This window comes from Pygoscelis adeliae, unplaced genomic scaffold (assembly GCF_000699105.1).
Source record: "Pygoscelis adeliae isolate BGI_AS28 unplaced genomic scaffold, ASM69910v1 Scaffold75, whole genome shotgun sequence".
In the NCBI taxonomy this organism is placed as follows: domain Eukaryota; kingdom Metazoa; phylum Chordata; class Aves; order Sphenisciformes; family Spheniscidae; genus Pygoscelis; species Pygoscelis adeliae.
The window spans coordinates 2,440,291-2,463,462 of record NW_008824772.1 but is presented as its reverse complement, the minus strand read 5'-3'; the positions used below and the strand labels follow the sequence as shown (position 1 = coordinate 2,463,462).

Here is a 23,172-nt window from a genome sequence, read left to right as displayed (position 1 = left end):
AGCACAAATCCAAAACATAGCCCCATAGTAGCTACTAAAGAGAAAATTAACTCTGTCGCAGCCAAAACCAGCACAGTTGCATTCAGTATTTAAACTGGGAAACCACAAGAGTTAAGGACTTTTGGCGCAGCTAGTGATAAGAATAAAAAAGTATAGAATAAAGGTGGAAAAAAGGGTATGCTGATGTGTCTTAAATTCAAATATGTAACTTCAAAATCTGATCCTTCCAGGACAGTATGTAGTAGTAAACCTCATGTATGGAATTTAAACTACCGTGTGGATAGGGTAGTTGTTCCATAGATTTTGCTGGCAGACCTTGCTTTTCTTACCACTTTTCTGTTACAGTGTGGTCTTACACAGCCATGGGCTGCAGTAGATTTTTCAAGATGTTAATATATTTGATGACTTTCTGTGTGTTTTTTAATGTTTAGATTATGTGACTCTATTGTTAACTATAAAAACCTTTCACTTCAAGAGTGTACTACTTATAGTGAGAGCCTGATGGTCATTTGTACCATAGAAAAGGCTATCGCTAACTTAAGTAATGTATGCTATAGTGAATATTAAATGTAGAAAATATTTAAATTAATGACGCTGGTGCAATTAATATGCTTATTTGGATAGAAATTATGTTAGAAACTCTTGAAACCGAGAGTGTGGTGGGGTTTTGGTTGGGTTCCCCCCCGCCCCGAGTTTCTGTATTTGCTAAGAAGATTTCTAATATGTCTCGTGTTTACAATTAAAAAAAAAAAAATCCATTTGTTTCATAAAACTGCCAGCGTCTCTAGATGAGTTACCAGATCTCTCTCTCTTTCAACTTGTTGAATGTGGAGAGAGTGTCAGGAGGAAAGCAAGTGAAGAGACAGGGGTTATGTTGTCTTTCGTATGCTAAAGCTTTGCTCTTTATATCTGATGAGCATAACAAAGTATTTCAATGAATGTTAGATTCTTTGTAACATGGACTAAGGTGAAGCCATTGTGCTTTTTAACTTAAGCTCATAATGATATGTAAGGTTTTAAAAGAGCAGAAATAACTTAGAGATTCATTCAGTTTTGTCTGATCATTGTTTTTCAGAATTTCTCTCACAAACTTTTTTAACTAGATATATAATCAAGTTTTATCTTTCTATTCTTTTTCCATATGAGGGCACATTTCTAGATTAATATAAATTCAAATGATTAAAGGTTCTCTTACCATACAGTGAAATTTATTTTATAAGGCAGTTCTTAATAGGCATTGCTGATCATACTGCTGGTAGTAGCTGTCTTGAAGATTCCAGGCTCTAGAAAATTTATAGTGCAGAGACTGTGAAGCCAAGTCTTCTTTTCTAAGATTTTTTTTCAGGTTCTTTCAAGAGTCCTTTAACAGCTATTCTGCATATACTTAACTTTGCATAATCTTTAAGGGTTGGGGTTTTTATTTTGTTTTGTTTTCCTACCTGATAGCATCTGGATCTTAAGTTTTGATGCAAACCAAATTCTAGGTTTGCAAGCTGTAAAGAAAAAAATTAGAGGAAATAATTTGACTCATCTGTAATTAGTGTATTCTGACTTTACTTAAATCTACCTGTATCCTTTTTCTCTGCTATAAAAAGGTTTTGGCAATGCCAGAGGTTGCAAGCTTACTCTTTTATACATTGGAGATCAATTATACTTTTTAATCTGCTAGTATTAGAATAGTTAGGTAGGATATGTTCTCAAGTGGAAATTTGCAGTAAGTTTGGGGAGAATTCAAACTTAGAATTTGACTCGAGGTCTTTGTGCCTGGAGGTACCTATGGTTAAAAAGTAATTACAGGTGGATTTACACCATTGACTAGATCTCCACTTTTTCAGAACTTAAAATTTTTTTCTGTTTAGATAAGCCATCACAAAACTCAGAGAATGAACAAAATTCTGTAACCTTGGAAGTACTGCTTGTGAAGGTTTGCCACAAGAAACGAAAGGTAAAAATTATTTGACAAAGTATTAATATATAGTAAAGCAAAATGTTTACCCGATTCTGGAACATCTATTTAACATTGCATACAACAAGGTAATGGTGAAATGATGCTTCTGTTGAGATTAATTTAGTCTTTAAATTTAAGAACTAATCTATTCAAGTTGTTTTCTATTGACTGGGTAAGGGATTCTTCAGAAACAAATATATATATATATATATATATGGATTTTGCTCTGTGAGAAATAACTGGCAGTTTTAAAAAAACATTCGGCTTTGTTCATTGAATTTAGCTTGTTTGTAAGTCAGATTCACTCACTGAATTTCAGCCACCTCTATTTTTACTTCAATTTTTTTGTATCACATCATTAAAATATTAATTCTGTTGTGATGTCCAGAGGCTTAAGTAAACCGGGCAATCACAAAATCATAAAAATAGTCTATGCCTTCCAGAGTTTAGAAAAAAAAGGAACAAGTTGTAATTGTTTTGAATTCCCCAGTCATCTGCCAAGTCTTGTCTCTTTCCTTGCTTTTTCTGTGCCTGTGTTTTTTACATTGATCATCTCAATTATTGCAGAATTTAGGTACTATGAATCATAAACACTTTTCCTCTTTTTGTTTTATTAAAGCATCTTTGAATTTGCTTGCTGTTTTAGCTATGTTTGTTTCACACTAGTTGGCAAATTATCTTCACAGCTACGAGAATATGGGAGGCTCAGTAATGCATGCTGTAATTTTTAACCAAAAAGGGAAAGATTTGCAGTCAGAACTTTGTATATTTTCCCTAAGAATGTCAAGCTGGTTTGACACGTTTTTAAGAGTTAATATTGTTTCTAGCCAATTTTGTAACTTGCTGTAGTATGGATAAGTATGGTAAAAGCAGGAGGTGCTGATGGTTATTTGAAATGTTTTGCTGCAAGTTTCATACTTCGGCCATCTTGCCTTGTTTTTCCAATACTACACAGTGCTCAATGATCTATTTGAGAGATACTGAATATAATAAATCCTAGGTAGGTGGTTCTTTATCTCCCAGATAGCGCAAAGTGCACTTTGTAATATTGGAAGGAGAAGATAGGAAGCCCTTGAAATATATATATAACCAAAACATTTAATTTCTTTAGGTAAACAGAATTAAATTAGTATTAATGACTGTTCTACAGTCTTGCTGAATGCCTCATGTTAGTGTTAATTTAATCATGTAGAAAAAGATGGCTGCTGCCAGAAGTGGTTATAGAATGCCAGTTTTAGTTACACTTTCAAATATCTATTTTTACATTTAAAACCTGGGATTGTTATTCCAGACTTTTTTATTTACATCTGTTACAAGGCTTATTTTCAAAAAGATTGTAGGACAAGTACAATTCATAAATTATATGAATTTTAACACTTAATGTCTTTACTTTGTATTCTAAAAACCTAAACCTTAGCTTTCTTGTTTTCCTACAGGATGTCAGTTGTCCGATAAGACAGGTTCCTACAGGTAAAAAGCAGGTGCCTTTAAACCCAGACCTCAGCCAAATAAAACCAGGCAACTTCCCATCACTTGCAGTTTCCAGCAATGAGTTTGAACCAAGCAACAGCCATATGGTGAAGTCTTACTCATTGTTATTCAGAGTAACTCGCCCAGGAAGAAGAGAGTTTAATGGACTCATCAATGGCGAAACTAATGAAAACATTGGTAACTTCAATCTTTAAATATGCTTTTACAAGGTTTATCTTGTAGGCATGTATACAGTTGTCTTGATCTGCCATGTAGGTCACAGTCTGAGAAGGGCCAGTAATAGATGAGTGACTGAATGGGCTTTCATTTGTTTTCAGTCTTTTTCAAGATGGGGCTAAAATACAGTTGGTAGCTAGAAACTGTGCTTCTATTTCTGTGTACATTTAACACCAATTTTTACTATAGTGATGGTAAAGGTGTGAGGCAACACTGTTGGGGGGTGAATAAATGTAAGAGAGCCCTGTGATCGCTGTGACTATCATTGAACCTCCAGCAACACTGGTCACTTCTGACTCAGCTGTAGGTGCTATCGTGGTCTCTCAAGACTAAATGACTAGCCAATAAAGAAAATAATTTAATAACAAATATTTAAAAGGTACTTTCTTAATCTTCTCAAGATGTGTTATGTTACATCACGAATGTTACAGCTTTGAAGAGTGCATGTAGAATGAAAAACTTGCTCACTATTTTATAGCTAAAAGAGGTCAAATCCCAAATTCTTTATGCTGTCAGAGTAATTTGACTAAACTATAAATTTATGTGAGCATATCTAAAATATGATTACTGTTAAGCTAAGTGCTCTTTCCATTGCCATTGAGCTGTTCATTAAATACTGTGTCCTTTTCTATTGTGTGACACTTGTGACATAATCAACAGCCAGGTGTATTTTACAACTGCATAGAAGCTGTTCGATCTTTTGAATTTGTGCTGTTATAATAATTGAATACCATATTTCGTATGTACAGATGTCAATGAGGAGCTTCCAGCTAGAAGAAAAAGAAACTCTTCGAATCGTGAAGATGGGGAAAAGACATTTGTAGCACAAATGACTGTATTTGATAAAAACAGGTAATATTATAAAAAATAAATACTGTTTCTGTTAATTGTTAGGAATTTGTTTAATATTAAACTTAAATCTGTTCTTTATTTTCAATGTTGGCTGTCTTGGGCTGCATTTTTAGTTGGTAGTTACAATGAGAGCTTAGGCTTCTTGTCTCTTTTTTTCAAAAAAAAAGAGTCTGCGGGTTTCATAAAGCACATTTTATACTGAGACCTGTTCAGTGACAATTGTAAATGATTCCCTTTTATGAACTTGAGTATTGCCCTGTTAATATGCATCAGTTTGTCTGTTCCTTGTCAGTTTTTTGACATGTAATTTCTGTGGTTCTGTTAAAGATCAATGACAGCGTAATTGAAAAGTAAATCAAACAAACAAAAAGTCTCTGAAATATGCTTACTGCCTACATTCTATTTGGTGGCATAATTTTCTCCATGCCCAGACTCTTGCTGATGCAGTCACAGATCTTATTCTGCTAGCACCTAAAGAAGACATTAGTTCTTCATTACTACAGTGAAATGAAACAAGTAGTTAAAATCATAATAGGCTTACTCTGTCGTGTAGTTTAAATGTGATGAAATATTTTAATATTTGTTATCTTGACACTACTTAATATATTTTAAGGAAGGTGGAGTGGGGTGAACTCACATGTAGCTATAGCTTAGAGCAATCCAGATAGTTCAGAAGATAAGCAGCATACCATTTACCGGTAAGTGGACATTGTAGTTGTTTGTCCTGCAGAAGATGATAATACCAGCAATAGCCAAAATACAGTATATGAAAATTAGAGTTCTATCCATGGCAAATGTAGATCCCAGGTGGAAGTAGGTATCTAGAGAATTTCTTTATTAGTAAAAATATAAATATAGCTTCAAGAAAAAGCTGCTTAAAACATAGCTCCAAGTGATTCTGACAAAATGGTCGTTGATCCAAATAGGGCTTTAGAAGTCCTATGTATTTTAAGTAGTGTTTTTTTTAAGAAATGTCTTTCTCTAATCTGTATCTTCTAAGAAGTCTTGACAATATTTTGTTCTTTTCTATTACTTAATTCCATGGGAGAACTTTAATATGCTAAACACGATATGAACCGTTAGGTGGTTTTGTAGTGATGATACATAAGCTAGGACGTTCTCAACCATGCTGCTGCATAAGTGACACTGATTTGCAGCAGAACCAAATCATGTGTAAAAAAAATTTTTTTTTAAATCTTGAAAATTTTACTTTATGTGGAAAGCCATCTTCAAAATAGAAGCTATTAACTTGATTAATTATTTGTGGAATTTTGTAAAGTATAAGCTATTCATTTATGTTAACCTCTTGAAGTTACAGTCTTCTGTTTGATGGAGAAATTGAAAAGTAAGTTATTTTACCCAGACTCCAGGCCTGGAAAAGGATTATACATATCATGCAGATCTAGGAAAAGATTTGTCTTAAGGCCATTATCTTCTCTATCTATAAGTTTATTTTTTTACCTTTTGAAGCCCTTACTGTTGAAGGAGTTAGTGGTTTGCAAGATGCTGTGAAGAAATAGAACAAAAGGTCTCTGGCTTACTTGGTGTGTTTATAACTTTATTCTGCTGGGATACTTCTGCTGTAATATAGTTTACATGTAAAAGAAAAAGATAGGCTGTAGTTTACCTGTTCCAGTATCTCACTGTAGAATACTGAAGCATCTAGAAACAGTAACAGCCTTTTTCTGCAAGACACAATTCCGAAGTTCAAACTGTGTAACAGTTTGCATACATTCACATGGAATTTATCTACTTAGCAACAACTCGTTTATTTTGAATGATGCTTCTGTAGCTTACGATCTGTTGTGAAGAATGCAGTGCCATTGCTTCAGAAAGTAATGTCTCAAAAGAAAAAATTCGAAATCTTGGGAAAGTGAGCTTGTATTGTAAATTGGTATTACTTGCTGATTTGTGTTGGTATCTTTAAAACACGTGTATCCATGAAATATTTTCCTGAGACTGTACCTTTGATTCATTGCTTTTTCTTTTTTGTTTCTCCTGTGCTGTTCACCAAGTGGCAACAAAATAAAACTAATTAAGTAGAAATCAGAATTTCTCAAGCCTCACTGAACAGACTGCTACATAGGAGGAGGCAAGGTGAGATAGGGAGGAAAGTGAAAATGTAGCATGTTGGTTAACATGTTTGAATTACCCTTTCTAGTCTTTGTAAAGCTTTTTTTTTTGTTTGCTTTTTGAGAATGTCATACTTTATATTTACTATGTTGAAGTCCTCTTAAGGTTACATCTGACATGGCTCTGATAAGGAGGTAGGATTCTTTAGTTTTGGAGGCCTGATTAGAGATCATATTGGTTTGCTAGAACAGAGTAGTTATTAATAAAGCAGGAATAAAAGATTATTTGGAGGGGATGTAATTCAGTTTGTTTTTTGTTTCCTCTCAGGAAGATTCCCATCATAGTGTTAATTTTGTATTAACAATAGCTTTCCTACATCTCTTGGAATTGCTTGGATGGAGGCTTTTGCTTTAATGTTTGACATTAGGCAGCTTTTTCTTTATGGATGGTGTTTACCTGAGATTCACACTTAGTTGCCAAATAAATTTGCCTGAAAATCTGCCTTTAATTTCATGGAAACTTAGTTACTGTGAAATATATTCTATGTTTTAATAGGCAAACAGTAAAAATGAGCTTCTTTAGTCATAATACATACTTTGTCTTGACAGGCGCTTGCAACTTCTGGATGGAGAATATGAAGTGGCCATGCAGGAAATGGAAGAATGTCCCATTAGCAAGAAAAGAGCAACATGGGAAACAATACTTGATGGGAAGGTATGGATTGTTTTAGTGGCTGAAAGACCTGTCTTCACTGCAAATGGTCTGGATTAAGGTGGAACACAATTCGAAGTGCTGCAGTCAGTGGCTGTTCCTCTGAAAATGGATTAAATTGAACAGGAAATAGTACTTCTCTTTCAGGATGTATGCATATAAGTTTTAATTTAGCTCTCACTTTAGGAAAGTTTTGGTTACGCTAGATTGTTAATACAAGCAGATGTTAACTACTGTAGGTATGGCAGCTGTCTCTTTCAATGACTTCTGAATTTCTGTCTTATAAAATCAGGCAAATTAAATATTTGTTATTGTAATAAATTCAAGTTGGACAAATGAAAAGGAACAAACTGCAGAAGCAGAATATTTTGGGTAAAGAAAGAGGAACTCAGAGCTTTCATAGGTTTGATCTTACACACCTTAAGAGAATGCTGATGAAATTTAGTGTTGAAAGGAAGAGGGTGTGTCAGTGTAGGAGAAAGTGGTGTGCAGAGAGAAATTGTTGACTGAGGTGAATCAACACCCAGTAATACAGTGAATGCAGGTGACTGTATGCACTTATAGTCACACGCTCCTGTGTCCTGGGAGAGTATCAGTTGTAAGTGACTGAGGAGAAGAATATGAAAAATGTAGATGATTGCAAAGTAGTTGTGTATCAATGTGATTATATAATTATGAAAAAAGCAGAGATGATCCAAAGTATATAGTAAAAATATAGTTACAAGCTCTATTACCCTGTTCAGCCTTTACCTGGAATACTGCTTCTGTTAAACTGTGTTCAAGAAATTAAAATTGAAAAAGCTAGAAACAGCTTTTAGGAAGATCATAGGAGGAGATCCTCCACATGTAAATGTGCTTAAAAAGATATATAAATTGCTGTAACTTTGTTAAACTGAGACAGGGATATGGTTGCTTTCTGTTGTTGGGAGAATGTGAGAGAGGGGTAGCTGGAGGTGCTACCTCAAAGAGAAGAGAAAATAGTCATGGCCAATGTGTTATCACCCAGATCTGATAAGCACAGTAATTGGTTTTCTGTTTTTGCAATAGCATTTCTGTAAACCAATCAGGCCCAAATATAATAAAGAGCTTTTAAGATGGAATTCTGTAATCCCACTGATAAATTTAGGGTATGATACTTGATAATAGGAGTTTGGACTTGACTCAGGTCTCTTCTATTTCTTTATTACTATTAACTTGATAAGTGAGTGGAATATAAGAACATATCCACAGGAGAATATAACAATAGCATTTCTACAGCAGACAGTGGTACGGTTTTTAAAGCTTGTGTATTAATATATAATAGTGGACTGCAGAATTAGGAGTAAGTGTGACTAGAAAGAGAAGTAGTACATTGGCAACAGGCTGGTAGGTTAAGTGCTATCTTCTTTCTAGTCAGGGCCCATGCTGTTTACTGTTTAGTGTTTCACAAAGATCAATGTGTGCCACAGTACGTGCATGAAGTGGTTGCTCAGTAATGTGCAGGAAACTGTATAGTCATCTTCAGCTTTTTTTTTTAGTATATCTAAATGTGTATGCTTATGTTGAAAACACAAGGACTTCAGGGGATTAAAAAATTACATCTGTCCCCATTCTGTGAATGTTTTTTCATGATTGTTTTTGTACATGGGAAGACACTAATTCTGCTGTTTTATTTTGATTTCCTCCCCCCAGAGATTGCCTCCATTTGAAACATTTTCTCAGGGACCTACACTTCAGTTTACTCTTCGTTGGACAGGAGACACAAATGATAAGTCTACAGCTCCTATAGCTAAGCCTCTTGCAACACGAAATTCTGAAAGCCTCCCTCAAGAAAACAAGCCCAATTCTGTTAAACCTACTCAGACTATAGGTAAGCAAACTTTGGTTTTGCTGCTGAATAATCATCTGCTTAGCACTTCTGTACTTCAGGGTTCCTGACTCACTGATGCAACTGCTTCAGGTAATCTTGAACATGAAAAAGCAAAAATGAATGGGCTTTGTTGTACCCCATATTTTGTACATTTTTTAAGTTTAAAAGCTAAAAGTAGTGGGGTGTTTGAAGTCATGACAATATTGAAGTGATTTATATACCATGCTCATAAATCCTGATGTGAAATGAATCGGGGGAAATCTGTGAACAGGACTTCTAGGATTGTCTGTTTTGCTCTACTCAATTACTGTTCCATAAGTATTTGGATTTATAGTATTAATAAGTTGCTTTTTCATGCTTTGTAGTGAAAATAGTTTTAGAATTTGTCCATCAGATGATATATTTAGCTCTTGGAAAACGTAGTTGCTACTGTGAAATGTGACAGAAACTGTCTAAAATATTGTACATTACATTGCATGTTTGTGGTGTAAAGGTAACTCAAGTTCTTTCAGAATGCTTATGAACTGGCACTAATCTTGATACATAGTTTGATGTCTAGGCACAGTCCCCTGATGGAAGCACAATATATATTTTTTTATTATTTAGCTGCATTTTCTGCATATTCATACAAGTTAACAAAGACTTCTGTTTGGGCCTAAAGGTTTTTTCTGCTTTTATTCATTTTGGGCAGTCTGAGGTTGTCTAGATAGAATGCAGGCTTACAGTTAGTACTGTCTAAAAATAATTCCGTGTAGGTAAGAGTAAAACATAGCAAGTCTGCAAACTATTACTATAATGTGAGGTAAGTCTGTATTTGTTATATGTAAATTAATCTGTATGTATTATTGAACTAGTTTCTCCCTAGTCATTAATTAATGAATGGACAAATTTTAAAACTAAATGCTTTAAATTCAGAATTTTTCAGTGATCTGAAATGTAACTGGTTTTGTTTCTTTCTGCAAGGTAGTTCCTGTGTATTCTTTCCAGAAGAGTTTACATATTGTCAAACTTCGTAATCAGCTTTTGAACTGTTTTATCATAACTTTAAAAATATGTCACATTAAAAGCAGTAGTGGATAGACTATTTAAAATTGGTTTGCTTAACCTTGCGTCATGGAAACATTTTTAAGTAGCATACAATTATTTTGGTTTTACTTCTTTTCTTGGTTTGTATTTAATGTAGTAGTGGCACTTCTGTGGAGGCTACAGCGTCACTGAAAATTTAATGTAATTACCATTGTAATCTGATCCACTGCTTTGGAGATTACATAATGTCAAAAACATTAATGCAGTCTGCTAATATTAACTGCAAATCTAAAATTATAGTTTTTGTTACCTTAATATATCCCCATTATATATTTAAACACATTAGTTTAAGAGCTATTGAAATGTCTAGAAACTGCTGGTTCTGCTGTTGCTAAAAAGCTTGTGTTGTGAAGCTGCTGGATATAAAATTATACTTGCCCTAAATTTACATAGGTGATTTTAAGTACTATTTTAGAAAAACTTTGTAAAATGTCCTTTGATATTTCTGTAGGTATACAGGTTAAAAAAAACAGGTATGTGTTCCAGATCAGTTTCTTTATGGAAAGTCTTGTGGGAGTATTTCCCTTAACATAAGTTTGGCTAATCAGTATCAGTGCTGGGACTTTGAAAATCTCAATGGACTTAAAAGGTTTGACCCGTAATAATTTTCAAAGAATGTGTGGCAGCACACTTTTTTTTTTAATTCATGCATGGTGTAAAAACATTAACAGACACATACTTGCTGTGAGATGTTTTGCAGAAGATTGTAGTATTAAGATACGCGTTTAGATATGAAAAACAACCCCATGATTTTTTCATCTTCAAGACTTGTTTAGATTTTCTTGCAAAATACTGGGATAGCTGCTATCCCAGTAGCAGCAGGGGTGGGGGTAACTGATTGTATATTGCAGTCCAGTTAACTGAAAACTTCACAAAATGATGTAGCTGTGCAGCAGGTAGCATGCTATTTGGTTATTATTTCAAGAAATTAAGCTTAATGTAGTTTTTATATTTTTAAATACAAATTTGTTATTAATTTAGTTCAGTTGCTTAATTGCAATTTTGTTAATATGTTTCTAAAAAGATGTTTCTTCCTTGCTGTCCCAGAGCTTAGCTCAAAAAAGCTACTACTAAAATACTTTTTGACACTAGATCGAAAAGGCACCTTTGAATGACCATTGTGTCCTTTTTTTTTTTTTTTTTTTAATAGCAGTTTCCTGTCCAGGGTCATATTTAATGTGAAACTCCCCTTTGATTCCTAAGTAGCAGTGGGGGGCTGGCCTAGATACTATTTATCTCGTCTTGCTCAGTTGTTTGTAACTTTGACTTGGAATATTGTGTTGGCAGGTAAGGCCCAAGGACAGCTGGGAAAACTTAAATTGTATGGAAGGCAACAGGCTGCTCCTGTTGTTTAAACACGAACATACCTAGACTCTCAACTGGCACCCCATTCACTTCAGAGTAACCAGTATTTTCAAGCTTGTAACTAGATTGGGACCGTGTGGTTAAGGAAACTTCTAGGTCCTTATTATAGAAGTAATTATCTGGAGTGCAGTGGTTCTGTCTCGAGGCTTAATCTCTGGGGTATGTAGCCAGGCACTGATTGTAAAGAGTTGCCTTGCTTGGAGTTTTGGGATTCATCTATGGTAGTGCGTCGGAGAATTTGTGCAAAATGGTATTTCAGTTTGATTTTGTGTTGGATATGTGACTGAGGTTTTGGAGCTGTAGTAGTGATAGCAAGGGAATGATGATTATTAAAAAAAATACTGCTTTTCCAAATGTGCTTTTTTGTGCAGTTGTATTGCAGTATATGTTGGGAAACTTCATGGGTCAACAATAGCTCATCTCTGGTGAGACTTTCTAAGAGTAGCAATTCTTTTCACTGCTTTTAGAGCTTTAGTGTGTAGTAATACAAAAGTGAGAGCAAGAAGAATTTCACCCCTACCTGTGCAGAAGTCACTGTCTAGAATGATCCCTAACATCCTCAGACGACCTACAGACATCTTTTGTCTTTGGAAAGAGTACAAGAATATTTAAATAAGACTGATTCCTGTCTTCTGAATTGAATATTTCATCTGAGCTAGGGATTGCAGACACTTAGGTTTCTTAAATTGGGATGAATGGCTGACACCTAACGCACACAAACATGAAGTAATTTCCAATAGAAGAAAGGCAACAGAAGCAGGGAAGTACTTGAACTTCCACTGTAAAAGTTGTTCTGCTTTCTCTTTACTTCCTCATACCAGGCCTCCTCGTATTGGAGAGTTTCTTGGAGACCTATATTGTAATTTGTTAGGCAGGTTTTATGCTCAGACTTGCAAAAGAAATGACGGTATGTTGACTAACTCTAGAAGGTGTGTACTAGTTTACTACATAATACATACAAAGGCAATAGGGACGTGGCAAGGCTGCATTGCTCATGTACTGCTAGAACCCATTTTTGCTTGCATCAGAGAAGCTAAGTATTCCAGTAAATTGGGAAAGTTACAGCAAGAGCCACCTTCCAAAATAGTACAGCAGACTCTTAATACAGGAGTATATTGTTGTGCAACGCGCAGCATTGTAGGGTATTTACGATGGTTCTGCTGTTTCAGTCTCTGAATACCAAGAAAGGAAGAGAGTGAAAGTAGTAGGTAACTTCTGTCAGTTAGAGGTTCTGATAGTAAAAGAAAAAGATCCGGTGCATCTTTCCCAAGGGTATATGAATTTGGTGTTACTTTACTTTGGCATGTTTCCCAAGGCAGACCAGTGGAATAAGGTCATCAAAGACTTTTGAAATGTGGCGCCTTAAGCTTTGCTGTAATTACAAAGTGCTCAAAGTAACTGAGCCATGGAATTCTAATTTCTCTGATGTGGTCCAGGCTGAAGCGTCAAGCCTCCTCTCTTTTTCATACAGAAAGAGGATGAAATTTCCCTTGTTCTCCAAAATATTAAATATGAAGTAAGTACATCCTCTAAAAGATCTCCTTGTGTCAGTAGAGCTGGGACTTGTTTTGCATTCTTTTTCACTGTTCAGAAGCAAGTAGGTGTCACTGTTTGGTTTCTCCTCAGGGTAGATTTATAAACCTGCTTAGATATGTGGTGTTTCTTGTTAATTGTATGGAATCAAATAATGTTACTGAGATTAAAATGTATGGAAGAGGCTCAGAGGTAACTGAGCAGCGCCGTTACACACACAAACAGTAAGTGTTTGAGGGATAAGAGTTAAGGGTTAAAGTTTCAGTTAAATATTTTGTGTTACTTGCATTTCAGACTGTTTTGTTTGTTGTGTGACTTCGGAAACTTCTGAAACGGAATTTAAGCAATGTATTTCCAATGTAGCCATCTGAAAGCAGTGTTTCTTTTTTATTTCCCAGCCACGCCTGCTTTTAGCTATACCTAAAGAATTCTCTGTTTGCTTAAATGGCGTAAGAAAAATGTTGCTTTTTACCTAACGGTTTTTAAGTACTCTGAAGGGTTCTCCCAAACTGGAGATTGATCTGGCGTTTAAAAGTGGTGGGTTTGCCTGTAGATTTGTAAAGGAAGCTGAGCATCAAGACTTCCTTGTTGCTGATATGAGCTACTTACATCAAAGTACACTAGAGTAGCCCATTTCCTTCAGGAGCAGTGTGCCCTTCTCAGAACTTCCATACTTGGGTAGGAAACAATGGGGTTTTTTCCCGTTCACCAAAGAAATTATGTCTATATGTGGTTTTTTTCAGCTGTGAAAGAATCCTTGCTGACAGACCTTCAAACAAGAAAAGAGAGAGATGTTTTAAATGAACCTCGACAAAAGTTGCGAATATTTTACCAGGTATTGAAAATAAACATTAGAGGCAAAAAAGAGATTGTAAATATCGCATGGAATTAAAATGTTCCCTTCTCTTCTGAGTTGGGTGGAAATCTCCAGTTGCTTTTTTAGTGGATGCCTTAAGGGGTCTCAGATTCCCATATTAAGAGCCATTCCACATATTTCTTCTTACAGGAAGTATTTTAGAAAACTAATCTTCCTGCGGGCACATCTGATGTTCTAAAAGACAAAGGACATCTCTTGTTAGACATCTGGAGGGGGACAGGTGGTCTCCCTATGGGGAAAAAATTCTTGAAATACCGGTGTTTCAGTACACTGAGCTGATGTAATGTTCCCAAGAACTTACTGTAGAGGTTTCCTGAAATGATGTCCAACTTTGTTTTGGGGGTTGGGAGGTTAATGAATGAAATGCGTTTGGTGCTAATACTACCTATTCCTTTGTTTGCATCAGTTCCTTTATAACAACAACACAAGACAGCAGACTGAAGCCCGAGATGACTTGCATTGTCCATGGTGCACACTGAATTGTCGGAAACTGTATAGTTTACTCAAACATCTTAAACTTTGCCACAGCAGATTTATCTTTAATTATGTTGTAAGTAGTCTTTTTGTAGTTTAGCACTACAAAACACTGTACAGTCTGTCACAGATACTACATAGGCTGGCAACAGAATCACTGCATGTTAAGTTGTAGGACTGTATATGCAGCTTCCTTTGAATGTTGTGTGAATGTTCGTGTGTTATGGGGGGGGGGAGAAATTGTGGGTTTGATTTTTTTTTTTAGCTGCTTTTTTGCATTAATGTATTCTTTGTATGTGATGTAGAACGCAATGTAATCTACATTTGGTTGGAAGTCTCTTAAAGCTTTAGAGAGGCAGTAAACATTTAAAGACAGTATTATATTTACTTATGCTGATAAGGACCTGTTCCTACCAATCTGACCTTAAAGAGAAGTTGTATCCTATTTATTTGAAGACAGTGTAGTTTCCTATACCCACTACCCTGCTCAGATTATTATTCTGAAACTTCACTCCTTAACTGGTTAGAAGTGTTCTAATTTCTAGGGTGCTTGTTAGCAATCTTTTGCTGATAGTGTCCTTAATTTTACAACTAGTTCTATTCTGAGTGGTTTTATATGAAACAGTAAAATGGTACAGTGGAAGGAAACTTTAGTATAATTTGTTTCTAGAGGTTAAAAATTACTTGGGTGTTGTAAAAGGAAACTAGAGCTATGTCAGGCTATTGATAGGGTGATATTTAAGGTATTCAGAATTGAAAAGGTTACTTGTTTAAAACCTCCTGACGTACTGTCATTACTGTTTGCTAAGTATACTTGCAATTATCTGTTTCAGTATCATCCAAAAGGTGCTAGGATAGACGTATCTATCAATGAGTGCTATGATGGCTCCTATGCAGGAAATCCACAGGATATCCATCGTCAACCTGGATTCGCCTTCAGTCGCAACGGACCGGTCAAAAGAACTCCTATCACACACATACTTGTTTGCAGGTAGGGAAATGGAAAACAAGGTCTATCTGCATTGGTGTAATACAGCATATGGACCAGATTTGTGAAACCTAGGGATTTGTAAATCTGTAGGTGCACATAAACAGTGTTAAATTTCACTGTCATTGAAGTACAGCAGTTTATGGCTAAGTAAAATGTTATTGAAGGATGATAACTTAACCTGTGCTTTTTCTGCATCTTTTCAGTTGAGGTATCTGTTCATAATGATGTAACTTTTTCTAACTGCCTTATCCTAAAATTTTTCTTCCCCAAAAGGTGGAGTGTGGGTTGGAACGGGGTGTTGTGTTTTTTTAATGGGTTTTATTTCACTGCTGGCGATTCTCCCCACCCTCTCCCCCCCAACATTTTTGCAAGCTAGAGCTTAAAAGAATAATTTGTATTAATCAATTACAGTTCTTCGGATTTGCATATTTGATATGATGGTTGAAAGCAGTTACTGGTTTTTTTCCTTCTGCTAGGCCAAAGCGTACGAAAGCAAGTATGTCAGAATTTCTTGAATCTGAAGATGGAGAAGTAGAACAGCAGCGAACATATAGCAGCGGGCACAATCGGCTATATTTCCACAGTGACACATGTTTACCTCTCCGTCCACAAGAAATGGAAGTAGACAGTGAGGATGAAAAGGACCCTGAATGGCTACGGGAGAAAACCATTACTGTAATTATGTCATTTATGCAAAATTATTTTAAATGGATTGTGGTTTTTAAAAGATGGTCTGCAGTTGTAGGGAACAAACAGGGCATATATTATGACAAGGATGCATTTACTTTAAGAGTAAGTAGAAAATTTTGTGATGCTGAGACACTAATGATAGAAATTCATGGAATCAAAGTTTGTATTTTCAAGTGTGTCTTTAGTTGCAAAGCTAGCTCAGTCCACATGGGTCCTAACAAGTTTTCATTGTTTGTGGCTGGTTTTCTCCTTCAAAGAGGAGATGCTGGTATCACAGGAGTACGCAGTTGTGCGTTTATATAATATGGAAGTAATTTATTGTCATAGGTCTCTACATGTAAAGACTTTTTTCTGACCCTTTTGGCTGCAGTGCCTGAATTTTCAGCAGTAGTTATTTCTGTGATGTATAGGTGGCGTAAGTTGAATTTTAGGCGTGCTTTCACTACTTGTCAGCAGGCATGCGGTTCTGATGTGTGTGTTTGTTTCTTTTCCTGTCCTTTCTCCCAATCCTTTATCTCTCCAGCAAATTGAAGAATTTTCTGATGTTAACGAAGGAGAGAAAGAAGTGATGAAATTATGGAATCTTCATGTTATGAAGCACGGGTATGTTACTGTAAACTTAGTTTTGATACAAATAAATTATGGTATAGATTTGGTTGACCATTTTGCATTGCAGTTCACTAAGCACTTAAAATTCAGTTAGCTCAGTTGTTTAGGAAAGGATCATTGAAGGATAATTTGGTAACAAGCTTTTGACTGTTTTAAGTTTTTAAAAAATGTTCTTGTGCTTAGTAGCCCTAAGGCTTTGAAAAGAAAGAACATTGCAGATGTTGAGATTGTGTAATAGATGGTCTGTGCAGTTTACCCTACAACATGGTTTATCAATGTATCTTTTGTTTTTGAAAATGTTCTACTTGCATAATGATGGCTTTCTAATTTGACAGGTTTATTGCTGACAATCAAATGAATCATGCCTGTATGCTGTTTGTTGAAAATTACGGACAAAAAATAATTAAGAAGAACTTGTGTCGAAACTTTATGCTACATCTGGTCAGCATGCATGACTTTAACCTCATCAGCATAATGTCAATAGACAAAGCTGTTGCCAGGCTCCGAGAGATGCAGCAGAAGTTAGAGAAAGGAGAATCAGCCTCCCCAACGGATGAGGAATCTTCTGAGGAACAGAGTGGGACAACAAATGGATATAGTGAAAATAATATGAGAGAGAGAATTTCAGAAATGGATAGCATCTCAGGTGTCACAAAACAGAGCAAGAAACAAAAGCTCTGAAGTCAAGTCAGATTCCATTCAACGGACAAGCATTGAAGTGACGTTCTAGGGTGCATGAGCTCTATAAAGAATTACACACAAAAATACAGAGATTCCAAACAGGCACTGCTGGATGGAAATAAATGATTTCAACAAGGATATTGTTTTAACAGGGTTTTTATTCAGTTAATTATGCAAGTACTACATGTATATCGGTTTTGGTGATGTAATGACAATATTCTAAGAGTTTGAGCATGAAGAGCAATATGAAAATCCTTTTGTAATTTTAGTAATTAGTGTCTTAAGAACGTTATGGAATTTACATAATTTAAGTATATGTAAAACCGTTTTTATATTGAGATTTTTTGCATCTGTATCTGGCTGTTTTTCCTACCATGAAGTTGTGAAACATTGGGGAAAGGGGACTGGGATACAGTTTCTGCTTTTCTTACTTAGAAATTCTCCAGTTAGCTTTTTGTGAAAATAACGTCTCACTATTTAAAGTTTAACCTTGATCCTTGTATTTGAAATCATTTATCAATTGATCATAAATTACAAATTAGGTTTTTTTACATGAAAATTATCAAAGTTGGCGAACTTAGCACTTCCTTTGTCTTGTGCCTGTTTGGAAAGATCTTGGCTTTTCATGTTACAGACATGGTCAAGGTACTACCTTGGCTTTTTGAGGTTACCAGCAGTTTGGTTTTCGTGGATAATTCTGATGTATTGATCACCCAGTGTACCATTTTAAACTTGAACATTAGCTCCTTTGTATTTTTATTACACATTTACACAGCTACACACAAACTATGTGATGTAAACCCTTTTTACTGGGGTTACGCATCATAGTGTGCCATGCTAAAGCCGAGAGTCTATAGTCAGTATGTAGGCATTACGTCGATTAACTTCTTTTGAAGTTTATGCCTGCTGTTTTGCCTGAGTACAGACTGCAAGTCCAGGCCATAGGTTTAGCTTTGGCTTTCGAGATGCCACTCTTGAGGGAAAAATGCACTGTAAAATTGGACCAGAAAATGTGTTGCACTTCTTATGCAAGTATTCTGTGATGTATTGTATTCAATACAGATACTAAGATGCTGACTAAACTATATTTGAGCAGTTTTGCACTGCTGTTAACACATTTTATGCATACGTTTACAGATTTTTTCCAATGGAAAGTGGTTTCACTACTGGTACAGTATCAGCACCGAAGGGTTTATTCCAGCAAGCACTGTGGTTGAGTGACATCACCTCAATTTTTTATTATCCTTAAAATATTGCATTTTTCATATTCTTTATTTATAAAGGAACAATGCTGCTGTAAATACAGGTATTTTTAATTTTTTATTTCATTCCATCACCATGAGATGCAGTTCCCTATTTGTTTAAGGGGTATATAAGCTTTCTAATGGTGTCTTCAGAAATTTATAAAATGTAAATACTGATTTTGATGGTCCTTAAGATGTGTTTAACTGTGAGACTATTTAACTAATGGTGTGGATGTGATTTGTCATCCAGTATTAAGTTCTTAGTCACTGATTTTGTGTACAAAATAGGAAAGAGGGAAACTGCAGCTTTCATTACAAACTTCTTGAATTTCCCAGCTCTCTGAGTTTTAGCAAACTCTTAATTATGCCTCTGGATAGTACATCAAGCATTTCTCTCTGGCTTTAATTTGCTAAAGCTGTGCACATATGTAAAAAAATAGATTATTTTAGGGGAGATGTAGTTCTAGAATTATTGCTTATGTCATTTCTTAAGCAGTTATGCTCTTAATGCTTAAAAGAAGGCTAGCATTGTTTGCACAAAAAGTTGGTGATCCCCCCCAAAATAGTAATGAAATTACTTCTGTCCAGTAAACTTTGTATGTCATGTCAATTTATAATAAAAGCTGAAAAAATCCCTTTGTTTTCTATTTATAAAGATGCCTTTTCTATATGTACCTTTGATAGATTTTGAAGATATCATGTAAGCTGGTTAAAAAGAATTTGAATGGTACAGTAGATGTAAAAACAAAACCCCAAATGAAAACAAAAAACAAAACAAGTTCAGTTGTTTAATGAACCGCTGTTTTTACATTAAAATGTTTTATTTGAAATCAGCTTTTGTACATAAAGTTCAGTAATACAAAATCTGCCACGATGGTTGTCCAGTCATTTTGTGTGCATGCAGGAAGGCCACAAGCAGTACCTTGTATAAACTTTCTCTTCTGCATGTCTTGTAGAATTTGGATACATGTTCTTCCTTTGCCAGATCGTTCCAAAGGGAGCTAAGTTTCTGTCCGGTCTTTTTCTTATATTTAAGGTGTCTCCATAAATTACCAGGTTTTTAGCTAGATTATAAAAACTTTCATTCTTTCTAGGGGGTAGAACTGAATACTTGAGATGTATCTGTAAGTTGTGTATTACTGTTTAGAAATGTAATTTATATAACTGAAAACGAAACATATCACTTGTGATATGTTGTTGGGTTGACGGTTGGACTCGATGATCTTAGAGGTCTCTTCCAACCTTAATGATTCTATGATTCTATGTGATGTGTCAGTTATAAAAATAAGACTTGCGGGGTTTTTACATGCAAGTGGTTAATGTTTCAAGATTTTACAAGATGGTTTTATTGGAGCAAAGTTTAAATCTGTATCAGTTTAAAATGGGGCTTCTCTGGGACCGTGGAGGATGGATACTCCAGGTGCTACAGAACAAAACGAGTAAGGAGTTGTACTGCTTGGCTGAATAGTGACTGTTGAATAGCAGACACTGAAAACCTTTTTCCATGTTAAAAATAATTCAGATACTGAAATACAGGATATGACAGCTAGATTCTGTAAACTTGACTTCAGACTGCAGTTGTCTGGTATGCTTTTGTCTCTAAAATTGGCAAGGTTCTTCTAATCTAGCCTTTAATATGTTCATGGCAGATTTTTATGATGTTTTGTATTTGGTGAACCCGAAGTTGGTACCTAACATATGATTGAATATTTAATTCAGTGCATTAAATACTGTATTCAAAATTGTTAGATGCATTTAAGTTGTTAAACCTTAAACGTATGTTGCTTTGACTGTGTCTTGAATGTAGTCCTTGAATTTTTTGGGGGTGGGGTGAAGATTCACTGCCTGGAATGAAGCAGTTGCAAAGAATTTTAACTGTTCTGATTACTTCACCAAAACAAAACCCCCAAACCAGCAATTTAATTTTACCTTTGAGAATGCAGGAGCCGTTCTGTGAGGACAATTTTGACTATTGTTCAAAGTTAAGTATTTCTTAATTCACAGAACAGTTTGGTGCCATCATCAACCAGTGCTTGAATGAAGGTGTTCCTGTTGGACCAGATCCTGGTTATAAATGTGATACTGCGTGGTTTCACAACTGAGAAAACAAGAGCTCTGAATGAAGTAGGTAAGTCTGCCTTCTGTGTCTCTGATATCTGCTGTTCTTAAGATGCTTGATTTGAGACTGAAGATGTGCTCTTTAAGGAATATACTCGGCATCTTATGAAGGTTTTTCCTATGAATGGTGTATTTATGAGAGAAAGCTACCATGTCAGCAACCTTATTTACTGGGTTCACAAGTTCTTTTTCCTATAAAAGAGACCAAGGAAATGGAACAGGCTGCAGGTAAAGCAGAACTAAGGGAATAAAGTAAAGCTGTGTGTTAGTTCAACGTGGACTTTATTTGAAGGGGATTAAGTACCTCTGCTTCTTGCTCAGTAATGGTGGCCAAAAACTACTATGTGTAAGAGTTGCGCCATTTAATGCAACTGTAAGGGAACAGTAAAACAGAGGCAAATTAGCTGTGATGGAATATTGAGGAAAGTAGTTTACAGATGCTGTAACTAATTTTTTAAAAAGAAGGAAAATTGTGATTTCTGGAAGAGATACCAGTTAAAATCTGAACTTCAGTAGGAAATTAAGTGCACAAGTGAGAAACCTGAAAAAAAATTGTTTGGGACTTCTGAGGGACAGAAGATGAAAATAATTTAAAAAAAAAAAAGCTCTTAAAGATGGCTGCTGTGCTATAGAATACATTTTTATGCTCTTGTTAGAGGACTGCAGTGATGCTCAGCTTTATGCCCCAATAAATAATTTACTAGACCATACACAGTTGAGGGATAAAACTTTATTTAAAAAAAATTTCACTTGACACATAAGTCCTTAGTTGAGGTAAGTGAATGTACTAGCTTAAGAAAACAACTTTCAGGATTGGATTTCATAAGCAGTTAACACTCTGTTGTTCGCAAGGCTCCAACAGCTAGAGGTGAAAAATTGTTAAAGGAAGTGTCAAGTTCTCTATCTAGTGGAACTCCGCTGTGGAAGAACAGAATTTCAACCTTTTTAATTCAAGCCTCTTCTGATTCTTTGCATACTTTGTTACTTTATTACTCAGGTCTCTTGCCCTGAGACTCTTCACCCCTCCTGGGTTTAAATGGTGTAGCTCTAAGAGGTGGCTGAACAGTACCTAATTTGCTATTTGGACAGCTAGGCTTATGCTAAGTTTAAAAAAACCAAAACAAAACACAAAACCACAACAAAACATCACCAAAAACCCAACCCAACATTGGCAAGCTGCCCTTGTTCAACATACAGCTAAAGAGTGAAGTCGGAAAAAACTATTTCTTCTATTGCCATCCTCAGCTCTCAAGGGGAGCAGTAGGGGCCTCCTGTGGCCCTTCACAGTCATCTCGGGCTGCTTTGTGTGTATATTCTGAACAAACCGACAGGGCATTACCATCTCTGGAAGTACCTGAATTCAAGGCTTAAGCTTTATTTTCTAATAGGCAAGTAAATATCCTGCAGAATCTATAGTCTGACTAGCCCCTCCAAAAGCAGATGAAAAGGTACCTGACCTGTCGGTACCTCAGAAGTGTAGATATTCACAATTTTAGTTTCCATATGGTAAAAGTACTAAGTTACAACTAGTACCTGACACCTGAAGTGTGTAAGTAAAATTACCAGCACTACTAAGTGGAGCAAGATTTAAGTCAGCTGTTAGCTGGAGTGCCAACCTGACCCTCTCTAAACAGGACCGATGCTGTTTGATCATCTACTGAACCGTCTTGGCTATAGGAAAAGAACCATATTTTAAAAGTATTGAATTACCCTGTGAAGAATATTTTCAAAGGAACACTGGAAGTACAGGATAAGCTAGTATTCTCTTACTCCGTAATAGTGAAATAGTTAAGCTTGAAAAACAGAATCCTGCAAGCTTTTTGTTGCTAACACTGCATTATCTTACCCGCAGGTGTCCAGTCTTCCTCACTTCACGTCTTACAGTAAATTCCAACCTAAATACCATGTGCAAGTTCTTTGTATCCATCTGAATCTACTCACAATTTTTTTTTCTTGTAAATGGTATAAGTATCAACTGCCATTCTCCTCTTCTGAAATTCATGTACCCCTACCTACTGCAGATGCTCGGGGAAAAAAAAAGCAGGCAGGTGACTAATGTTTTTGTACTGACAATGTGATCATGGGGGATATTAATCCAATGTAAATTAAGCTTTTTATGCTAGCATAGAGGGCTAATGTAGCATGTTGACACCGAAGGAAAAAGGGCAGAATGATTGTCTAAGTTTTATAAAAATACTGTTATTCTAACATGCTAAAATACATTTAATTTTAATTGAACTTGAGGTAAGAAGGTCCCTTTTAAGGCCCTCAGTTAGCATTACTTTAAAATATTCTTTAAATCCAGTAGTATTGCAATCTTTTGACCAGGAATAGGCGCTCTCTGATAATCTTATTCTAAATCTT

The 23,172-nt window shown here is 35.6% G+C and overlaps 1 protein-coding gene across 1 annotated transcript in view; it reads left to right on the top strand.

Moving 5' to 3' along the window:
• Positions 1 to 19,552, top strand: part of SUZ12 (SUZ12 polycomb repressive complex 2 subunit) — a 29,164-nt gene extending 9,612 nt beyond the window's left edge. Inside the window, exons 5-15 of the mRNA XM_009323709.1 lie at positions 1,860 to 1,945; positions 3,385 to 3,616; positions 4,405 to 4,507; positions 7,189 to 7,294; positions 8,963 to 9,140; positions 13,868 to 13,959; positions 14,408 to 14,551; positions 15,309 to 15,466; positions 15,943 to 16,141; positions 16,680 to 16,759; positions 17,101 to 19,552. Of these exons, the coding sequence (XP_009321984.1) occupies positions 1,860 to 1,945; positions 3,385 to 3,616; positions 4,405 to 4,507; positions 7,189 to 7,294; positions 8,963 to 9,140; positions 13,868 to 13,959; positions 14,408 to 14,551; positions 15,309 to 15,466; positions 15,943 to 16,141; positions 16,680 to 16,759; positions 17,101 to 17,446 (1,724 nt within the window). The 3' untranslated portion in view covers positions 17,447 to 19,552. The remainder of the gene's footprint in view (positions 1 to 1,859; positions 1,946 to 3,384; positions 3,617 to 4,404; positions 4,508 to 7,188; positions 7,295 to 8,962; positions 9,141 to 13,867; positions 13,960 to 14,407; positions 14,552 to 15,308; positions 15,467 to 15,942; positions 16,142 to 16,679; positions 16,760 to 17,100) is intronic.
• Positions 19,553 to 23,172: the final 3,620 nt, after the last annotated feature.